General features: G+C 35.5%; 1 protein-coding gene across 4 annotated transcripts in view; it reads left to right on the forward strand.

Annotated features, from left to right (window-relative positions):
• The window catches only part of SH3RF2 (SH3 domain containing ring finger 2), a 126,930-nt gene that overhangs the window by 80,603 nt on the left and 29,942 nt on the right, over positions 1-16,385 (forward strand). For all 4 annotated transcript variants that reach the window (XM_072400916.1, XM_072400915.1, XM_072400914.1 and 1 more), the window contains exons 3-4: positions 11,769-12,038; positions 15,620-15,715. In XM_072400916.1, coding sequence (XP_072257017.1) covers positions 11,769-12,038; positions 15,620-15,715 — 366 coding nt within the window. The remainder of the gene's footprint in view (positions 1-11,768; positions 12,039-15,619; positions 15,716-16,385) is intronic.

A 16,385-nucleotide genomic window follows, 5' to 3' on the forward strand; every position in this document is an offset into this window, starting at 1 on the left:
TGATAACAAGTCTGATCATGCTTGATCAAACATGTCCCAAAACAGGAAAGTGGTGAGCTTGCAAAAAAAAAAGCTTTGATAATTAGATTATAATGGGATTTATGCAAAAAAGTGATGAGCTAATTTGTTTCCTTATTTCATTGCCATTAAATTGATTAGATCACAGATCTTCTAAAGCTGTAATTCGCTGTTCTAGATAACTCTACTTCCTTCTGACTATATACTTTTTGTTGTTCGGTCTTGTTGTTTAAACAGTTCATCAAAAAGCTCAAAGCTCATCTATGAAAGCCTGGATAGCATGGATATCATGAAAATCCAGCATCTTCACCGTCTATAAACTAGCCTGATCTACGTAACTGCTGAGCTGCATTCTTGTTCCAAGTCAGTACCTACTGAAGTCAGAGAATAAGTGCAACACTCAGGTTATGGGCCAATGTTTTTCCCAGTACAACTCTCTTCTAAAAGAAAATTATGTTGTAGGTTTAGTATTGATATGTTTTGAGTCGTTTTTGTAAAACATAAAAATAATTTTTACTTTTTGATTTTTCTTAATTGAAGGACCGGAGGAAGGATAACACAATATCAACGGGTACCATACCAAAAATATAATACATTTAACAATTGAAAGTCCAGATTTCTTTCTTCCCATAAAAATACAATACAAAGAAATGAGTATAAGGAGTAGTGAAAAGGGAATAGGAGAGAGGGGAAGAAATAAATGTTGAAAGAAACAGGTATGACTCTATAGGGACATAAATATGGAGAGTAAAAGATAACAAGGTGTGAATACATAAGGGGCATTGAAGGGTGAGGATTGAAACAAGTGTACCAGTTAACAAAATTTAGAGCAAGAAACTAATAGTGCAACAAAGATGCCCAAACCACATATTCCAGGTTTTCAGAAACGTGCTATACATATTGTGTTTAATGGCTATAATCTGATCACAGGCACAGTATAGGTTTAAATCATGTATAAATAATTTAGCAAAGACTCACATCTCCAATTCTTTGTGATGTATAATTTAGCTAAAGGAAATAAAAAAATCTTTGATGTCTGGATTTTATACACAAATTTGAAGAGTCTCCTTTAAGATACCTTAGCAATGACCAAAGTACAAACCACATGTGATGCTCCAGTAAGGTAAAGCAGCACTTTCAATTAGAAAGGGCACATTTATACCTAAAAAAACACACACCAAGAAACAACAAACCTCATAAGCAACAGCACTGCAAAGTACCATATTGTACAACCAAGGAAATGCAGTCAGTTAATTTTTACACCAGCATTCAGGTTAAACAGAACATTCACAATAATAATAATTATGATAATTTTAAAAAATTGACACATTGTTACAGAGTGAAACAAACAATTCAACAGTGTGTATAGGGTATACAGGAGGGATAAATATACATATTGTTGATAGATAGAAAAGAAAAAGAACAAAAAACAAAACAACAAACAAAAAGATTTATATTGCAGTGTCAGAATTAGTCCAGTGTTCGCCATCATTGTGCAGTTTTCTTAGTTAGGTGTGGTTCAGGAGTCCCCTTCTAAGACTTTACTAGGTAGTTTGGTTGAAAAACCTATTTCAGTTTTAAACACCTATTATTGAGTTTTGATGGTCATGTTCAAGGTTTCAATAAAACTGTCCCATGTGTCAAAAAATTGTGAGGTTTGGTTTCTTTGGAGTAGGAGGCCTCAACCCATTCCATTTTGAATAAATGTTGGAGTTGTGTAAGGAATAGCTTAATCGGCGGAAATTCAACTGTGAAGAATGGACTTCTTTCCCACTGCAGATAAAAGGAGCAATAGCCATTTGTCACCACGGAAGCAGGAGATCCCGTCCCCACCCACCATTCTAAATATTGGCAAAGGGGGGTGAAGGGTAAATAAAAATGACCAGGTGCATTTGGATATAGACAGCAATTTGTCTCCAAAAACGTTTGATGAAGGGGCAGTCCCAAAATGATATGGAATCTGCTTGAGCTGCACTGTATTTAAGACAGTTTTTAGATTATGATAGGCCCATGTGGTGTGCCCGTGATAAGGAAATATATGCTCTGTCGAATAATTTGAAAAACATTGCTCGGTACTGTACTGATGGCACCACTTTCCAGGAATCTATTGAATCTGGAAATCACTTTGGAGGTGGTCAAGGGACCCAATAGCATGGTGTCTAAGGGATTATGCCAGTCTGTGGGCGAAAGGGAATGAATGATTGTGAACTGAAGTGTGACTGGAGGGGAGGACACAAATTACATCCAGTTCTTGGGTACTCTGATTGTAATTCAGTAAGAGAATAAGGTTTATGTGTTTTGGGGTTTAGTAATGAGCGAACAGGGGCAAAATCAGAAATCAGAATTCCCCCATAAATTGAGAAAAAGAGAGGTGTGGGCGTTGAGGGGTGCTCTTTTGCGAAGGGTGTGCCAAAGATGCCAGTGTGAAGACAGTTGTGGGTTTTGTTCAGTGGTGTCAGGTAAAAGCTCCTTGTGGAGAAGTAGTAGATAAATTGGGTGTAAGGAAGCACTATGGGCAAAGTCTATGTTTATGCCTATCCACATATTAAAGCACACCTAAACTCAAAAAATTCACTTTACATAAAAGGGTGGACAACTTTTTTATGTAGAGTAAAAATTCTGTTTTGTTTTTTTTTTGTTTTTTTTAAGTGTAACACCCTTTTTCTTTAAAAAAAAATGAGTGAAGCACTGCCCCCTAATTCTCGACCGCCTAGGCAATCGAGAATGAATAGGAGCACAAAGCCTCCTGGGATACCTTCTTCAGGCATTCTGGGAGGCTCTTGGGTGCTCCTTCTTCGCATGGCCAAGCATCTCGGGCATGTGCAGAAGGAGTTTTTTCGCCCAAAGAAAAAAAAATGTGCCAATCTCATGAATGCGCAGTGAGATCAGCAAGAAGAGGAGACAAAGATGGCAGCGCCAGCTCCGGGACAATGCAGGACCCGATGCAGGACACCCCCGGATGGATCGGACTGCTCTGTGGGATTAAAGGTAAGTGTAATTTTTTTTTTTTTACTGTTTTTAATTCAGTTCCTCTTTAAGTTGCACTTTTGGGTGCTTATTGTGCTGGTTCAACAAAAGACATACTTTAAGGACACAGTGGTTGTGACATTTACTTTAAGACTTACCATCCAAATACAGTAATTACTGGGAAGCCCCCTTTCTGTTGCAGAGGCTTCCTTTACTAGAGTAACCTAATCATCACAGTGATACAATAGATTATCATGTTAAAATGTGCAGTTTATGATAGCAAAATTATACTCCGTGTCTAAAGTGTTTGTGACATCTATAATAAAAACATTTGCAAATAATTAAAATAATAGGTACACGTACCAAAAAGCTACAATGAAGAAATTTTAAACAGGAAATATCTGTGTACTTGAATGCCGAAATGGACTGGAAAATTGGATGATTAGAGTGGGCAATGTAGTGTAATTTTTATCTGCTATCACTGTGTCACTCTGAGACCACTTCTCATACATAATGGCAGTAACTGGCTCCTCTTTTTTACTTTATGATTACCTAGACTAGGTGTCTGTCAGGTATGATTGTACCCTTGTCATGAAGTATTATTACAGGGCATGGACACTTAAGATGTCATTCAGAAGATCACTTTAGAACAAAAAAAAGGTTTTGAGAAGATGGCTAATGGAAATTATATTCAGTCTGACTTTGTCAAGTCAGGGTGTAGTATTGCCTATTTTTTACTTTTCAATAGAAATGCCTAATTCCTAAACCAGTTTTTACAATAGCTATGTCTGTCTTTCAATAAAAGGATAGTACAAAACATTGCAGTTAATTTACTGAAGGAGTAGAGCAGGTTTATTTACTTTGCTTACACAAGCTAATACCCATCATGTGCAACAAAATTAAAAACGAAAACAAGGTTTATAAGCCTGCAAATGATTGAATGTTTGAAAATGACACATATTTAACTATTTACCACTACGCTGGGTTATCATTCACTTTGCAAAATGAACTCTAACCTTGCCAGGTGAATGTCCTATATTAAGCCTATTGTTTCATTGACGTACTTAAATGAGAGAACACTGTATTTAAAATTCCAAACTACATTCTTTATAAATACAGTGTGGGTATAATCCAATAAAAGGTTGTGTATATTAGTCTGTAAAGCATTTGTCTGGGTTCTAAATAGATTGTTATGTGTTATTCTGTGTTTGTATTTAAAATGATCCACTTCTTTTCGTTTCCATTGTTTATTGCTGTGCTTATATTGGCTGGTGTGGCAGACATCCTTAGGTGTTGGCTGAAACCATGTATATTCTCAGCAATAGAAACCTACGCCAAAGGTGCAAATTGCAAAAACAATTTCAAATTTGCCTAAATCTATTGAGTCAGCTGGTAACAAAATGTTATTGTTTTTAGAATATGAGGAAATCTATGGGGACCACTCTGAGTTTAAATATTAAAATCATAAGTTAGCTTGTTTTTCATTGCCACTCTCCATTATCTCCATTATCTTATTCTGTTTTAGATTTAAGGGAAAGGAAGCCTTGATGCAGAAATACATGTTAAGAAAAATGTGCTAAAAGCTAGAAGCCGCTGTTGATGCATCCTTTTTGTTTTCAGATGTGTACCTATTTATAATGTGCCTCTATTTCACAAGGTTGTAGAGGTGGTAATAAATTTATCACAATTGTACATAAACCACCTAGGTTGCAAACTAATCATATCAAAGTCATTATTTCAAGTTGGCATTTTTCAATGGATTTCCATTTTAAATAGCAGAATTGCTATGCTATGAAATGCAATGATTGTTGGGAGAAAGACAGCACTCACCATCACTACATCCATAAGGATGTTTTTCATCTTTGATCTCCTATGTAACAGTTTACAAGTTTATCTTTTGTCTCCGCTCTTTTCTTAATGCATATAAATCAACCCTGCAGAAGAATATATAGATTGCGAAAATGTATTAATAAATGGGTTTCTGTTAGGTCTCAATAAAGGGAGCTTTCATTTTTCTTTGACTTTCCTGATCTAAATCCTTGTTTAAACCAAATACTCAGAAGTCAGATGATGAGCACAAAAACCCGGCAACTAGCAATTTCAAAAGTAGGTCAGCAATGGCAGTTCTTATATTTGTTCTATTGATGAAATAAGGGGTTCTTATGGGAACATGTAATAAATGTCAACAGATGTGTACACTATATGCATAGTGGCTTTTTATTAGAGGCACTGGTTTATGAGTATGTGTATGATTGTTTTACAATTACATTTTCTGTTGACCGGATATTATTAGTCATTTCTACCCTAAACTGGTATTTCATTTCTGAACTGATGGTTGTGGCTTAATTACATCTGAAAATGTGGTTCGCCACACTTGTTTTTATTAATGGTGCATCTTGAGTGTCATTGCTATGGTCATTTTTATTATATTTTCCAACTAAGACTGATTATTCTATCAGCAATACTATTAACAATACTTTAGCAGTGGTGCTGCTGGTAGCTTTTCTGGGTTCAAGGAATAGAAAAAGGGGATTAGTAAATTAAAACAGAAATCAGAATTAGATTGTAGCATTTTGCAAAGTCTTTAAATTGAGCTTTTTGTTTAGTTTTGAGACCTGTGTCCTGTAAATATTTTACTGGTAGATTGGTAGATGGTAAATTGACATAGGTTAAACCATGAGATGTCTTTATCCCAATTCAGTCATTTAGCACAACTTGATAAACTCCATAGGTAATTCCCTTACAGCATTGTTTCTCAATCTTGGGGGGAACCATTGAAATAACTTTTAGGTCTTCAGGGAATCCCTGCTATAATTACTAAATCCACAGCTAACATTACATTAGGTTGATGGTCAGAATGAAGGATTTCTCTTACATTGCTGGCCAGTGGGAGGGATGCCAACCTTACAAATAGCCAAAAAGATAATTGGTATCTGTTAAATTCACCTGAGAGTCACAAACTACTCATTACTCAAGAAACCCCTAGCAACCTCTGGAGGAACCCTAGTGTTATATAGAATCCTGGTTGAGAAACACTGCCTTACAGGATTGGATTTTTATTGCTAGCCATTTTTTGTGTATGGTATTTGAAAGGAAAGGTATCTAGAAGAAGCTTCTAACTTTGCTTTGTTAGATCGCAAAATGTCATCTTTGCCTTAGGTTTGGCTTTTTTACAAGGTTTTTTGGCATTAAGGTTTAGGGAAATAAAGCCAATGCAAATTCAATAGGTTTGTGTACTCTACAAAATATTGCAGCTTGTTGGTTTTATTAGCTGGAGTATATTTCTTCAGGCAAATAAATCTGTGGTTAAGACATGGTTTTTACTTAGAAGTAGTCTGATATGTGAACATCTTACCACCAAAGACTACTAATATAGGGATCAGTGTCATGAAGGAAAGTATTACCATAAAGTAAGTTTTTGTATTTTTAGAACACTTTCAAACAAGAAATAGTGTTACATAAATTTTGGTGTTGGAAGTATGCCTAGTAATGGTAATAAAAATAATTGCAAATTGATATAATTAGTGCTACCCTATCCATCTGATAATAGCAACTGTATACCTTGTCTTTTAATTGGAAATTTTATGCTAGGCATATACTATGTGATTTTCTCCAAGTAATGTTTTTGATGGATAATAAGGTTGTAATCACAATCATGTTGAAAAGAACCTTGCAAATGGCCATGAGTACATAATATAATAAGTACATACATCATAAGTACATAATATACTATCAATTTGTTCCATATAAATCTGTATTATGTTTTTATTAGTTTTACCATATTAACTTATTAAAACATTTATTGTGTCACAAAAGTGATCTTGATTTCGATAAGATGGTTAGCCAATTAACCAAAAATAAAAAAATAACTATTCTACCTTGCTTGATAAATTTTCATTTGAGAATGTTATATATTTGCTAACTCTTGTAAGGTGAACTGGAAACACAAACAGAGTTATCTTCCTTCTATAAACTACAGATTCCATTAACCCCATAAAATGTAGATGATAAAAGGAAAACCTGTTTAAATTTCAGTCAGGGTGACAACCCTCTATAACTACAAATAAGTAGGTAAGCATAGTCACCCAAGGACAGGTGTCCTAAGTGTGCTATGTGCATGATTTCCAGATAAATATAGTTCTCAAAAATGCAGTGCAGGCACAATGCCAGTGCTCTCTTGCATCCTGGATGCTGATTTCTAGATTTCTGTAACTGGTTTGGTTGGTCACTTAATGCTCAGGTTCCTATTCAGAACTTTTCTCAGTGGATGGTGGACCTTTAATTATGAGAGGTGCTGACATGATGGCCTTAGCGTTTTACCCCCCCCCCCCCCCATGATGTCCTCTAGCCTAGATGTCATTCATCACATAAGTCAGGGAATATCTAGTAGTGGAATATGAGTACTGTGGGAAACAGTGACAGAAAATAAGATTTTTATTTTTTTATTTTAAGCAATGGGTAAAGCTGCTTTAAAATCAGAGTATGTCTGAGCAAGCATTATCATTTAAAATCAGAGTATGTCTGAGCAATCAACTCATTTATCAACTGTTATTTTGCTTGTTTTTAAAAAAAGGTTTTTCACCAAAGCTCTATTTAACCCTAAACTTAAATACACACTTAGAGAAAGTAATAAGTGGAAGATAATAGAAAAAACAGAGGACAAAAATAATAGAGGAAGCATGTAGCCTATCTAGGCTTGTACTTGTTGACTACAGCTGAAAGACATGAGGGAGCAGCCTTGTTAAAGGATTTTCATGACAGAAAACTGGATTTATTAAATAATTCTGCTGGATGTGTAAAGGTTCACTAAGTGGATATGTTTTATAAACGTGATTAGGGAAATGCTTTTTTTATAGCAGCAGAATTACCTTGAGGCCAGATAGAACCAGCTACGGACAATATGGAACAATTAGAGGAGTATTACAATAAGGGCACAATATGTTGCTTGGCATGAGTAGTAATTCACAGCCAAACATAAAATGTATTGAAGTATTACGTCAGTACGTCTCTTTCTCTGCTAAGGCTTATAAGGGATATTTTATGTCTTCCTTTTGACAAAAGGAAGATGACTTTTTATTCCAACCTGTCTAGACCACACCTCACGCACATACTTTGCCAAAAAACAGCCCTGTCCTGTCCTGCTCAACTGCTGTAAACTAATGCTATCACAATATTTGATCTAGAAACATTAAGTATGTTGGTAAATATCTTGAAGTAAATCCCACAGAAGCATTTGTCAATGCTGGAAGTCTCAATTAATGGCTACTCGTAACCTTATACTGTTTGTGCATGATTAGTCACAGAGATGGAAATGTTCATTTATCATTTATTCTGTGTAAAGCCTATCACAGGCTAATGTCTGGGGATATTTTACTGCCAGGCATAAACATCAATGTAAAAGAAACAAAAGAGCTACGCAGAAAAATTGTGCTCTATACTGGCTAATTTAAAAAGTAAGCTAAAAGGTGCGTGTAGTCTGCCACATGCTGCAAAGAAGGATACCACTTGTACTTTGTGATGAAGCATTGGTTTACCGGCATATTTCCTACATGCAAATTGAGCTGGTTCAAAAATACATTTTTTTATTCACTTAAATTAAGATATTTTACAACACAATTAAGATTAGTGGACCGTGGAAGCTAAAATGAGTCATGGAAAACAGATATACTTGGCCATTCCACAAATGAAAAACTGAAATGTACCTGGGAAAACAGGCTACAATTTTATAGCTGTATGTGCAATTAGAATACTTGCTTTGGTTCTGTTTCCATTCTACTTCCAATTTTCTACCTTTATTATTTTGGCCCATTAATATCTATTAAATTAACAGCTCATTGTTTTTTGTTTCCCATACCTACCATGTTATGTCTTTACTGGTTACTGTATTGTTTAAAAATGTTTTAAAAAATAAGGAATGTTAAAAAAAAAAAAAAAATTACCAGCTCATCGCACCTATTCCTAAACTGCCTTTAATTTTAATGTCCTTTAAATGCTAGTCACAGAAAACTGTAAAAATTGGTTTTGTAAACAAGGAGGTTTAATATGTTGGTACTGAAGTCATTATTGTCCTGTTTTGTATCAAAAAAAAAATGGCAGTAGCAATGGTACCTGCTTGCACTTGAGTTGCCATCTAAGTAGTGTTTAGTATGAGGAACAATGTCTTTAACATTGCCTTATTGGCCTTATTCTAGAAAGAGTCAAATTCAGCGTGAATACATTGCTTCTTGCCTTCACCATGTACAGTATACAAATCAAACATATTAGTCAATATGAAATGTTGATTGTTGCAGATTAGGACCTACACTGAGAACAAAGGGATGCTCCAGGCTCCCAAATGGCTAGGTGTATGGGCACCAGTACTAGTGCAGGAGGGAAAAGTTAAGAAAATCGAAAAGAAAAATGAACATTGTCATAAAATATGTTATTATTATTATTATTAATATTATTATTATTAATAATATTAAATGCAGTGACCTGCAAATATTTTGTACACTAATAAAACATTAAAGCCAAAGCCAGCCAGGCTAGGTATTGTTAGGAAGTCAATTACAGAAGCCTAGATTTATCTCACTACAGGTTTCTCCTAACATATAAAACTTCATAATAGATAGTACCTATTAGCCCAAGCTCAACAAGGTATTGCCAAGCTGAAACCAGTTAATGAGGTGCATTTATCAGCATGGGAGTTAGCAATATAGACTTCATTTTAACCTAATTTTCTGTTGGTTTTCATCCATTTATCTTCATAGAGGGGTGCTTTAATTTACTTAAGCTTATGCTGGAATGACTTCTCTAAATCAGATCCAGGAAATTCCTTCATTTGATACTGAAGGCTTGTTTCAGCAATGCTATCAATGCTCCAGTTTTGTTACTGCGCAGTATATGTGGCACCTAGTGATCCCTGGCATCATATGCTGCTTTCAATGATATGTACTGCTCCTGCTCATTTTTTAAAATGAACGTGATTGTATTATCTACAGTGACATTTCCCTACTTGTATATTCAGTATGGGCCCGTGGTCCAATGTCTTTTCAGAAGAGATAAACATAATAGCTGATCTGAGCCAAAGGTAAAGTAAGGTGTTCAAGAGGCCTACTCACCCTTTGATTAATTATTGATTAATGCAGTCATTACAAATAATATATTTAAAAAGCAATGCGGGATGTCTATGTACAGAACTGATGCTGAAAATGGTACGTGTATCTACTTTTATTTACTTTGGTTTCCATACCAACAGAGATGTTTATGCTTTGTGCCTTTTCAGTTAAAAAAATGTCCAAATATTCACAAACGTGCATACCGTGTTTTGGAATTTTTAGCTCAGTAGGACTGCTTGTGTTCTGTTAAACTGACTTTATTATGGCACCCGACCAGCAATTAATCGAATATGTATAAACAAATCCCTGACTGCCTACATTTTTCTAGCAGAATTATCTTTTGCTATTAAAATATATTCTTCAGTTTCAAAATTATTATTTATTTCTATTAGGAATTAGAAAAAGATAACATTTCAGTGAATGTTTTTACCACAAAAAAGCAATCCTACAGTAGAAGCTGTATAGAGAGTAATCCAGCTGGGAATAGGAAAGAAACTTGATATGAGGGTAAACATATGAGGGGGCATATTGGAGTAAGAGGGCATGGAAGGATTACCTAAAGTATGGAGGAGAGGAATGAGGATTTTCTTAGCCCATTTGACTTTAAATCCAATGTAGGGGGTAATTCAAGTTAATTGGGCTTGGGCTATGTTCACACTATAAGAGATGTATTTGCATTTGTTTTGCCATGTGTTATAAAGCAAAGCAAAGCCAATTTGCTCTTGTGAGTGAAAGGGGCAGTGCACAGAGATAGACAGAAATGCATGTAGCAATAGATTGTAAAAATGCACTGCAACATACATAGTGTGTGATTTCTATGTCTAATTTCTTGTGTAGTAGACACTGTGTGAGGCACAGTGCACAGCAGAAGTTGGCAAAAGTCATCCATCCAACAAACTTGCAATATGTTTCCTAAGTTGGAAAACTTGTTTGGCCTATTATTTGGCAAATGTTTTTATAACTGGACCATTCCATGTTTGCAGATTTTTGCATCATAGTCTATCGTCTCTAGTCTTGGAGAGCTTTAATAAATCATGTCCAGTATGTGTCATCAATGAAAATGCAAGAGTACAACTAATTCAAAGCTGTCACTCTATAACCAAGTGCATGAACAAGTACTTTTGGTCAGGATCACTAGGTAATTATGATGACCTTTTTGAAGGAATTTATTATTATCTATAATCACGTTTATTTAAACTGCAGATTGCAATGAAAAACTATTGCCTATGAAATTAATTGGGTTTATATTTTCCTTAAGAGGTGATTTCTATTCTTTAGCTCCAAAGCCGTTTAACTGCCTTTTCCTGCACTTCTACCTGGACAAGAAATTCAGTTTGAGCACCCAAGAGGTACAAGTCAGAGGTGGCAATGCCTTCCACATTACAATAAAACATAATTTTTAGATAAAAGTATCATTTTTAGATGGACGGTCCCTTTAAATTTATTGTATAATATCTGGAACTCAGAATATCTTACTGCACTTTGCAGTTGCTGTATGATGCCATCATAGTCATTTTTACTAGGTGAAAATTTCTCTGCATGGTCTTGTCGGAAAAAATGTGTTCCGCTGTGAATGAAAAGACACAACACAAGAGAAAGCAGTTTGATGTATCATCAAAAGAAATGTCTATAAATTGGAATAGCTTGTAAAACTGCTTATAAGCAAACTTGTGTTTCCTCTTACAGGTTCCACGTGCGAAAGCTTTGTTGAGCCACAAAGGACGATCTCCCAGCGACTTGTCCTTCAGTAAGGGAGATGTTATTATCCTCCAGAAGCAGCTGGATGAGAATTTATATCATGGGGAAGTAAATGGAGGGAGCAGAGTCATTCCTGCAAGTTCAGTAAACATTCTAAAGAAAATAGATCAACCTCAAGCACTTTGCAGAGCTCTGTATAACTTTGATCTGAAGGATAAAGACAAGGCAAAGAACAAGGATTGCTTAAAATTTTCAAAGGTACTGTTATGGTGCTTTGTGTATGGGTCCCCAGAGACAATGGTGAAGCAGGTTGTTGCATATGCCCTGTTATTATGACTAGAAACTATTTGATCATACACAACATAAATTTAATCATAGACTGGCAGATTGCTGAGAACCAAGGATACCTAACCTTGACCCTCCAGATGTTAGGCTAGTCAAGGCTGATGCCACTTGCATTCCAATGAATGTCAGCATAGGACAGTAAAAAAGTACAAATTACACTATGTTATAGTACTACAGTGCTGATGTTTTACCAGGTCCATTTACCCAGCCATGTCATGCTATGATTCATATGTTGGCCTGCTATGAATTTAGCTTATCCAGATGTCCAATTGTACTCTTTTTAACACATAAAATACTTACAACCTGAAAGGAACAGCAAAGCCATTTCAGGCTATAAAGATATCTCAGTGACTGGAAAGCTTTGATGATGAAGTGTTGAATAAAACGAACACTGCTCTTTTTTTCCCACGCCTGCGCTAATTAGTTATGTTCTAAATTGGCTGCAAGGAGTTGTACAATGATTTACAAGATGAGCTACCTAATACACACATGATGAGTTCTATCTGTCTGAATCTTGTTCTGTCACTGCTAAACTCCTATAGTGTATGCATAAATTCTGCAATTTTTTTTAGCAGGCTTAGTCTGCCTACTTGGCAGTATCCAGGTCAAGGGCAGGGAAAGAACATTGTATGTTTTCTTGTTTTAGTTTAAATATTTTATTTTGTTTTTATTATCGAAGCAAAGAATGGTATGGTATGGGTCATAGTAGTTCTGCAAATTCAAATGCCAAATGTTTTATTGGGGTTACCAGCAATTATAACACATACATAAAATATCTGTATAATGATATAATTACCTAGATCATGATCTCATCTGTGTAAGCTTTACCAAACTATTGCATTGTATTTAAAGGTCAGTGATATCACATAGGAGCCTTTAGTGGAACCTCATATATATAAAATGAACTGGCTACCTGCTAGGTGGTTTTATTGTCAATACAGAATCATCCTGCCATTCATCTTGTATGCTCTGCTATCTTAACCTGAATAATTACCAGCTCTAGTTCCTGCATACAAACCTACAGGGAGGACATACAGGGCAGTATTCTTTGCTTTGGCAAAATGGCAGTGGAAAATAGCAGCACCAGCATAAAGTTAGCAATGTGCTTTTGGTTTTAGCTTGAAAGCTCAGCTGAAAGATAATATAGTTTCTCCTGCATATATACTATTACTATGTTGTAATTGATGATGTGAACAATTGATGGAGCACAGAAAAAAAGGTTTCAATCGATTGGTCACAGGGCCCGATTTATTAACCCCCTAGCGTTCTAATTCTGAATTTTTTTAATGCAAAAAGTGATTCTAATTTTTTTGCATAGAAATTTTTGTTTATATTGTGGGCCTGTAGTTCTTAGAATTAACTCCTAGGTATGATAATTATATTTACTTATTATATTATAATAATAAATTATAATATAATACATAATTATAAATAATAAGTTTTAAAAATAATTTATAGAAATAATAATTTAAGAAATATTAGACAAAAACAATGTAATTTAAAATAAAATATAACATTAAAAATGTACTTTTATTTTTATTGTATGTTGTATAGTGTTTTTTACTGTAAAACCCATTCTAAAGCAGATTACATTGTAATCTGCTTTTAAATTTCCCGCCTGGCCACACCCCCCATTACATCACTACTCGCATCACCCAGAAGATGTCACATCCTCCCGGGTGATGCGAATGGGGATGTCCCACCTGCCTCACCCAGACGCTGCTGCTGCTGCTCTGCATCTCCAGGGATCATCACTCCAGCTGGCATCACCCCCAGAATTTACTATTGCTGCTCGCATCTGCAGTTAGATGTGAAGCACAATGCAGAACTCCTGCATTGTGCTTCGCATCTCACTGCTAAAGCGAGCAGCGGCGTGGCCGGGACCCGGGTGGTATTTAAAAGCAGATTACTCAGTAATCTGCTTTTAAATTTCACTCCCCCCGACGGACCGGCGCCCCGGCATCACAGGACCATCAGATCGCCGCTGGAGCGCGGGGCAAAGGTAAGGGGGGCTTCTAAATTTACCCCAAGTGTGACTCGGGATTACCGCTTTTTGATAGTGAAATCCTCCCAAGTCACAATCAGGATTACCGCTAGGGGGGTTAAATTTCCTTGAGGCTGGAGAGTATACACTTTCATCAGTGAAGCTTGGTGATCCAGCAAACCTGAATCATAGCTTTACAAGCTGAAAATTTAAAATCACACTTTTTGCTGTAGTTTGGTGTCTAGGGTGCATGTTGTATTATTAGACTACTAGTATTTAGCTGACGTTAAAACTGAGAATTACTGGTGCCAGGAATTCATTGTAAAAAACAGGTATTCCTGAGTATTACACAGCTAAATGTATTAATATTTAATTCCCTTCGAAATTAAAGTATTCTTTACAAAATTACCTATCACCATTAACTAAGTTAAACAAATTATCCCTTGCAAGGTGGTAATTCACCTCAGTAAGTAAACAGACTTAATCATGTTGTTAAATCAAAACATTTTAATAATCAAAAGTTATGAAAACGTTTGGATCATCAACAGTCAAACAGGTTGTATTTTTTTCATTTATTATATTTTTAGTTTTGCAGTAACATTATTAGAGCATACTGTATTTTGAGCAAAATAAATGCCACAACATCTTTGCAAAGCACATGATTATATTTTGCACCTTATGTAAATGTTTTAGACGGGATGTATTTTATTTTTGTGATAAGTTCAGTTCAAGCATGTGAAAATCGAATGAACTAGGGGGATAATAAACAACTTTAATAAAATTATATACAGTATTGATTACAGGTAAATAATAATTAAATATATTTTAAATGCAATCAGGGTTTAGAACGGGGAGGTGACATAGAATTACTGCTGTCAGGTAACCAGCCTGTATGTTATGTCTAGTGTAGCAGTGTAGATCTATGAAACAGATGGAAAAAAATACAAATCCTTTCACTGGTAAGTCAGCTCCCATAATTGTATTCTTTTGATTTAGCTATGTGCTTGGAGTTCACATTTAAAGACAGAAAAGTATTTTAGTGGCACAGAACCAGTTATATGTGTGTATATATTTTTTATTTTCCTTGTGTTTTTTTAAAATAAATTTAATGTCACCTTTATTCATGTCATATTTGGGTATAAAAAGCCTGCCATCAGCCACCCACAGAACACAGGTTTCTATGTAAGTTTTTATATGTATCAGTCTAGAATTTTTATAGATGATTATAGGCTAGGTCCTACCTAGTTCAACCCAAAACCAAATCTGCTGTTGTGGTTGTGTTGCAATTGGATTTTCAGGAGCAGAACTTGAACACTTTTATTAGCACAACGATGCTAGCACCCAAGAACTCTGCTAAATCCAAAAAAAAGCTACACAATCACTTTTACACAATCTAGATTTGCCTATGTAAATTAATTCCTTAGAACTAATTAGATTTTCTTTGTAAATTTCTGTCACAACTGTTGGATTGTTTATTGACTTGCCTGACCGCTTTTTGTGTTTACTACAGGATGATATAATTACTGTCATACGGAGAGTGGATGACAACTGGGCAGAAGGGCACTTGGGAGCCCAAGTGGGCATCTTCCCCCTGCTCTTTGTAGAGGTATGAAAGGCCTTCCCATTCTGTTTTTTTGTAGTGGAAATACATCTAAATTCTATATGTATATGTGTGTATATATGCAGCAATGTCCTTCTATACTTTCTTTTTTGGAATTAAGTTTCCTATTTGATGATAAATTAACCCAGCTGCTGTGTGGTCTCACATGTTAAAGATCCTGTGCTCAGTAGTTTTCAGTGTAGGACCATAACATGACTCATGACTGCTGTACATGTGAAGGGTTTTTGTAAGCCTAATTACTTAATTAGAGGTGCTTCTAATTTCTTTGAGGCAGTCGCAAGTTACAGAGGCTTGTGTTTGCCATTTAAAGCTAATAACAGATCCTAGATTTTCATAACTGTCTCTGGTGAAAATCTAACTTGGGTACAGGTGTTATATGAAGTTGTTTATTGATGTGCTGGGCTGCATCACAACACAAATGACCACCTAGGAGGCTTATTGTAGTTTACACCTTATCTTTTTGATCTTCTGCCATTCTTCCCCATAAAACAGAACAGGCTGCTTGGTAGTGGATGAATACCCTGTCTGTACTGTACTTGTTCATTCCTACTGAAATCATCATTAACAGTGGTTTTAATAGACAATCATTGAGCATCTGAACAATTCTTTGGGGTTGTAATATGCATCATCATCATATGCATCATCCATGATAGTC

Source organism: Pyxicephalus adspersus, chromosome 2 (genome assembly GCF_032062135.1).
Source record: "Pyxicephalus adspersus chromosome 2, UCB_Pads_2.0, whole genome shotgun sequence".
In the NCBI taxonomy this organism is placed as follows: domain Eukaryota; kingdom Metazoa; phylum Chordata; class Amphibia; order Anura; family Pyxicephalidae; genus Pyxicephalus; species Pyxicephalus adspersus.